General features: G+C 37.8%; 1 protein-coding gene across 6 annotated transcripts in view; it reads right to left on the bottom strand.

Moving 5' to 3' along the window:
* Nucleotides 1–1,061: 1,061 nt before the first annotated feature.
* Nucleotides 1,062–7,271, bottom strand: part of cnot10.L (CCR4-NOT transcription complex subunit 10 L homeolog) — a 71,304-nt gene continuing 65,094 nt past the window's right edge. For 5 of the 6 annotated variants that reach the window (XM_041565463.1, XM_041565464.1, XM_041565466.1 and 2 more), the window contains 2 exons: nucleotides 5,769–5,844; nucleotides 1,070–1,395 (listed from right to left, as the gene is read on the bottom strand). In XM_041565463.1, coding sequence (XP_041421397.1) covers nucleotides 1,238–1,395; nucleotides 5,769–5,844 — 234 coding nt within the window. In that variant the 3' untranslated portion in view covers nucleotides 1,070–1,237. 6 annotated transcript variants of the gene reach the window in all.

Raw genomic sequence — 7,271 nt, 5'->3', positions numbered from 1 at the left:
TTTTTGTATTTTTCTTTTAGACTATGTACTATACCAGTGATTCCCAACCAGCGGCGCCTGATCAACATGTTGCTCCCCAACCTCTGGGATGTTGTTCTCAGTTGAATCAAAGCAGGTGCTTATATTGGATTCCTGACAGAGTAAAGTTGTGGTTGCATAAAACCATGTGTACTGCCAATCACAGCCCTTATTTGGCACCACCCAGGAACATTTTTCACGTTTGTGTTGTTACCCCAACTCTTTTTACATCTGAATGTTGCAAACGGGTAAAAAAAAAAAAAGCTGGGGACCCCTGTACTATACAATGACCTTGTGTGCACGACTTAAAAATTGTCCCGTTGGTAGGTTAGTTAAGGCTGTATGCTGTACATTATGATTTGATGTTCTGTACCAGCCCAAAGCAACCACAGCAATGAAGATTTTATGGCTTTGAAGATGCCCCAGTAGTTCCCATTCTTTTCTGCTCATTCACTGCACATGCTCTATGCTGCTGTATCAACTCACAATATAGTGTAGTGTATACAGTATATAGAATGTCACAATACAAGTCATTATTAGAAAATAATGATGTTCTGATTTGCGAGCAACCCTTTCCCCATAAAATACTGTAGCATGAAGTCGTTTGAATGAAATGGTATAACCAAGGATATATAACAAAGTGATTGGGGATGTAATGTACTTTTGGGTAGGGATGCAACGAATACAGGGATTCTGCTCTTTCCAGCAGGATTCGGATTCGGCCAAAACCTTCTGCCTGGCTGAACCAAATCCAAATTTGCATATGCAAATTAGGGGTAGGGAGGGAAAAATCACATGACTGTCTCAAAACAAGGAGGTTAAAAAAATGTTTCCCTTCCCACCCCTAATTTGCATATGCAAATTTGTATTCGGTATTATCTTACACGAAGGATTTGGGGGTTGGCCGAATCCCAAATGGTGGATTTGGTGCATCCATCCTTTTTTTTTGGGGGGGGGGGGGGGGGTTTATTTACAAAACCAAGGGCATGATTTCTTCCTTATATCTCATACATCGCAGAAAAGCCAGTTGGTTATAATCTGGAGATGATAATGGCACATAATCCTTTTATTTCCAAAAAAACAATGTGATCCATTTTACACTAAGTATATTGTGGTTAAAGAGAGATTGTATAGTCCAAGAAGAGTCACCAGATCACTAAGTGTTTGAGTTGAATGGTTTGAGGCCATCTTCTCTACAAGTCCCAGGACAATAAATATATCATTTTCTCTGAACAGCAGTAAAAGCCGGCATCTGAATTGGCTGCATTGGCTGATGCATTGTCTGGAATAATGGCTTCTTTCGAAGATCTGACATCATTCTGATGGACGGGAGGAGCTGGTTTCTTTTGATGATCTGCAAGGCCAGCTGGGTGTTGCCTACAAAAACAGAAATAAATAAATACATTGCTTTGGCCAATTCTGAATTAGCTTAGATAACCATCTTTAAACCAGTCTACTCTAGCATCTTTGATTCTTTTATATAAAATAAAAAATATTTTCATGGTATTTGTTAGATGTTGATCAGCTGCAACATTTGAATATTTCAGACACATTGTAGGAGGCTCTCAGAGCTGAGTGTGTTCTGCATAAAGTGTTCTACAACGAAAATCTACTTGTTTGTTTTGCATGTACTTTTTACTTCTAAAGGCTCTAAAGTCGGCAGCTTATTGGCCCATGTGTGGAGCCATCAGACGGGCTTCCCCGATCGATATCTGGCCAGAGAGTTGATTGGACAGGTTAAAAAATCCCGTTGCATCTGAGCGTCTATGCGCCCCCGCGATCCAACCTCCCGCATCTGATCCATTCTGATCCGATCGTTGGGCTCTCGATTAGATCAGCCCGATATCGCCCACTTCAATGTGGTGATCGGATCTCTATGTCTATGGCCACCTTTATTTTTAGGTTTTATTCTTAAATGGAAATTCTGATTATTTAGAAACAAAACACACTGTTGGTTATTTATGGGGGAAAAAGTGAATATGAAGTGGGGATGCATCGAATCTTTTATTTTATGATTTGGCCGAATCCCAAATCCTTTGTGGCAGATTCGGCTGAATACCGAACCCGAATTTACATATGTAAATTAGAGAAAAGTAGGGAAAAGAAAACCTCACTCTGTTAAAACATATTTTGATTTCCATATATGTGTGATAAAAAGTCACATGATTTTTTGGATTCAGATTTGGTCCGGCACTTGGATTCGGCCAAATCCTGCTGAAAAAGGCCTAATCCTGAACTGGATTCGGTGCATCCCTAATATGAAGGAATTTGTTCAGCAGTTTTTTGAATGCCTTTATTGGAGAGCATGTGGCATTGTTTCTATGTTCTGCTTCTTTTGTGGTAGAATACGTAATTATTTGGGTATATATAGGCTCTCCTTGAACAGGTACATAACTGTTCCAAAAAGTTTTTACTTTGTTTGCTGTGAAATCAAACTAAGAGCTTGATCTTAACAGTAACAGCCCCTTGAGTTAGTAGATGTATTGGAAGAAATCTGCAGCCTCGCAGACATACAAGTGCCTAATGCTGGGTACTTACAGCTGGCAGTAACCCTATATATATATATATATATATATATATATATATATATATATATATATATATATATAACTCTATTTGCTCCATTACTTTATGCTAAAATTCAAGGGCAGATTGTCTATCAATGGCACAATTCAATGTTTTACTGGGGGAAACAAAGCAAAGGTAACTTGTGACTTTGTGCTATCCTTGCTGGAAGAGATCTAGTGCGGCTCTGCCATCACCCTAAAGTTCTATATGCTAAAGTACATTTAATCCTGCTCTCCAAGCACTCTAATGCTGAGTGTATCTAGAATCCCAGCAATAAAGCACAACAAAGCAAGTACAGTCATGAACAGAAATTCACGTCACCATTCAAACACAACTTATTTCCAAAGTATACAGTTTTGTCCCAAAAACTAAACAATTTTACACATTACCCTTCATTTCAGGTAGAAGCACTTTCTAGTCTGACAAGTGAATCACTTCACATCTTTGATAATGGGCAAAGCTAACACTGCCCCCTTTTTGTTCTGCTCTGGTTAAATGGCAGGAATCCATGGGGAGCAGCAGAACACACTTTGGAGGAGCTAGAATTACACAAAGGAAAATGTGCCTCTGCACAGCCATTTCTAGGCTGCATGCAAATAGTTTTCAAGGTCTAATAGAGAAAGTGTCTGGCAATGGCATAATGCAATAACGTGCCAATACGTTAATGTCAGAATATCTGCCCGAGTGTAAATATGAGCTCATGGTAATGCATCTGTCACAGACAGGACCACACTGGAGCATTTGTGAACATTGATTTTCTTCAGTGGGAAGACTAGTGGATACATGGATCATGCACAGAAAGATAAGTGAATAAAGAATGGCACCAGGAAAGGCCCATGAGGATCAGGATATGAAGCAATTTGGATATTCACTTATAAAATATGCATGAGCTATGGATTCTCTCCCTCTGTTAGAACCTCTGCATGTTTGTTTCATGTAAGCAGAAATCACATACAGCAAGTTGGCGGTGTATGTTAGCAAAAAATAAGGACCAATCGAATGAGATTAACTGCACAGGAATGGGATCCGTTACTTGGAAACCCGTTCTCCATAAAGCCGCAAAATTATGGAAATCCCATTTTATCCAAACTTTTAAAAATTCAGTTTTGTCTGTCATAAAACAGTAGCTTGTATTTGATCCCAACTAAGATATAATTAATCCTTATTGGAAGCAAAACCAGCTTATTGTGTTTATTTAATGTTTATATGATTATGGAAAACCCCAGGTCCAGAGCATTGTGGATAACAAGTCCCATACCTGTACTAAAATTATTCATTTTTGAAATATTCACCTATTCATTTCTCTTGTATCATAAAGTAACGAATGAAATAACAAAAAGTAAAAAAAATAATCATGTTGGATGTGCATAATATAGGTATGGGATCCGTAATCTGGAAACTCATTAACGAGAAAGATCAGAATTATGGGAAAACGCTACCATAGACTCCATTTTATCCAAATCTTTTATAAATGATTTCCTTTTTCTCTGTAATAATAAAACAGTACCTTGTACTTGATCCCAACTAAGTTATAATTGATCCTTATTGGAAGCAAAACCAGCCTATTGGGGTTATTTAATATTAATATGATTTTCTAGTAGACTTATGGTAGATATGAAGATCCAAATAACGGAAATATCCCTTATCCGGAAAACCCAAGGTCCCGAGCATTCTGGATAACAGGTCCCATACCTGTACTTGATTCAAACTAAGATATAATTAATCCTTATCGGAGGCAAAACCAGCCTATTGGGTTTATTTAATGTTTACATAATTTTCTAGCAGACTATAGGTATGAAAATCCAAATTACAGATACAAGATCTGTTATTCGGTAACAACCACAGGTCCCAAACATTCATAATTTTAGCAAAAATATATTTTTTGGTCATATATAGTAACCGTTTGCAAAACTAAAATGTAAAATCACTTGTAATTATATTTAAAAAAAATAATAAATAAATAAATTAACCCTGCCACTGCCAGTAGGGGAATGAACACAATTGCCAGCAATTCATGCTGCAGCCACAGCGAGTTATAAATGTGGGTTTGCACTGAATGAAATCACCTGCCCAGCCATAAATTCTTCCATGAAAGAATAAAAGGAGGGATACAAGAGATAGATGTATAGATATATAGGGGGAGGATTAACCCTGCAAGTGCTGCGGGGCTTTGCTCATGCCGCACTGTGTTTTGCCAGTAAACTTGCAGTGTAGATCAAAGAGAAGGCTGTAAAAGACTGAAAGCCATCAGTGATAACACAATGGAGTAGGCGGGGGGGGGGGGGTGTACATTTTGGTATGCGAATACTCTCAAAAGGAACCAGTTTGCCACAGGCTTTAACATAACAGTGGAAAACAGTCACAATTTCTACTTCTTTCTCACTTAAAACTCCCTTTCTTCCCATCGTATTCTTGTGCCTCGATTCGATTCATTTTCCCTTTTAACTGCAACGGATACACTTCTAAATGCATCAGGGGATTTGTTCATTTTATACTTGAACAGATGGAGAACCACAGCCACCTACGTATATACAGAGGTCACTTATATCACGACAACATTTTGAGTCCCTTTACCAAGTTAATTTGTAGGTTTTACACATACCGAAGAACTAATGCGAAAAGCAGTGAGTTTTAACAGGGGTTGTTCACCTTTGAATTAAGTTTTAGTATGATGTAGAGTGATAATTGAGAATTTGTAATTGTTTTACATTTTTTATGATTTGTGGTTTTTGAGTTATTTAGCAGCTCTCCAGTTTGCACTTTCTGAAAGCTGGTTGCTAGGGTGCACATTTTCCAAGCAACTGTGAATAATTTGAACAAGAGACTGGAATATGAATAGGAGAGGGTCTGAATAGAAAGATTAGTAATAAATAGCAATAACAAATTGGAAGCCTTGCAGTTTCATTTAGATGGGGTCAGTGACCCCTATTTGAAAGCCTGAAAGGGCCAGAAGGCAGTGGCAAATAATTAAAAATAAAATGATACAAAATAAATAATGAAGACCAATTGAAAAGTTGCTTAGGATTGGCCATTCTATAACATACTAAAAGTAAAATGAAGCTCGCCCAATTCAACATTTTAGTGCTTGAACCAACTAAATCTGAGGATGAAAGAAAGAAAAGAAAAAAAAAGGGCTTTCTACACAATCCCAATGTGTTTATTGCCCTATTACGGACACTTACCATTCTGTAGCTCCAGATACACTGCAAGCAGGATTGCCTCTGGTGGGATTTCTTTAGGGTGGATCATGGAGGCAGCCTTTGAAAAGTTAAATAAACCAAGAAAATCATTATACCTACAATCAATACGAGGCAAGATGATGCTCCTCAGCAAAGCTCATATTAAGATTTGGCCCAGCCACCTTTAGCTCTAATAACTCCCCTGGATATAACACATCAGACACTGTCTGTACCTTATACCTCCCACAGCAGCATAGCCTGGCTGATGCACATGACAGAATACAAATGAAATACAGCGAGGCAGTCTGCAGAATACATAGCCGAGAGCCTTATTTACTGATCCCAAGTGTTCGATAATATAAATGCATTTGGAAACGCTACAGATTTCATAACCACCCTTAATGAAAACCCATTCTAAACAATCCAAGAACACCAGGATGGTTAAATGGACCCTTGATATATCTAGTTAAATAATGGACCCTAGAGTGTATCTGTGGAGCTGTGATAGGGAACTTGTAAGCTCCGCTGGGCAGTGTGTATTCTATGTAGGGATGCACAGAATCCATTTCTATATTAGGATTCGGTATATGGCCAAATCTTTCGCGAAGGATTCTGGTGTTTGGCCGAATCCAAAATAGGGGATTTGATGCATCCCTAATTCTAGGTAAAGCTCTGTGTAATATGTTTGGGATCTATAATGAAACAATAATCATACGGAAGATGTTTTATTTGCTAATTTGAATTGCTTGGTGCAGATTCCCAGCAGGTGGCCGAGGAAGCAAAGAGTTGAAAAAGAAAAATCCATTATCTAATTAAGGGGAAGGCAAGTGATTTATCTCCTATAGGTGTCAAGACTTCTGCACCCTCGTCTGGAACATCTGATAGACCCTAATAGGGTATATAATAGGGTATATAAAAATTCATCAGCTTCTGCTCATGGCTAGAATAGAAATGCAGCTGAAGTGTAAGGCTTGATGAAATGACTTTATGCGGGCCTCATTCTGTAAATTCTGCATTCAGCTTGATAATATATATCTATAAATTTTTATATATATATGTATTTTTTTTTTCATTTTTACTTCTTATTGTGAGAGGATACTTGTTCATGTCTGTATATTTGTATTCATAGTAGGAGTTTTAACTCTGCTTATCATGGTCAAAGTCTCCACTAAACATTAAAATATAAAACAAGTAGCATCTGTTACCACTAGCACTGAGACGCAGAATGAATCTCTATTGGTGTGCTAAACTACTGCACAAGATTATTCCTGCATCTCTCTCAAGCCCTGACTACATGGATGTTCTGATTCCATTTACATTAATTGGGCACAAACGGACCTGTTCTGTTGAGTCATTGCATTTGGAACACCCCTAATGGCCCAAAGCTCTGTACATTCTTAAAGGAATTCTGTCATGATTTTTATGATGTTTTTATTTCTAAATTAATTCACTCTACAATATAAAATTTAATTCCTGAACCAGCAAGTGTATTTTTTTTAGTTAGTG

The sequence above is a fragment of the Xenopus laevis genome, chromosome 6L (genome assembly GCF_017654675.1).
Source record: "Xenopus laevis strain J_2021 chromosome 6L, Xenopus_laevis_v10.1, whole genome shotgun sequence".
Taxonomy (NCBI): domain Eukaryota; kingdom Metazoa; phylum Chordata; class Amphibia; order Anura; family Pipidae; genus Xenopus; species Xenopus laevis.
This window is presented reverse-complemented; position numbering and strand designations above follow the sequence as displayed.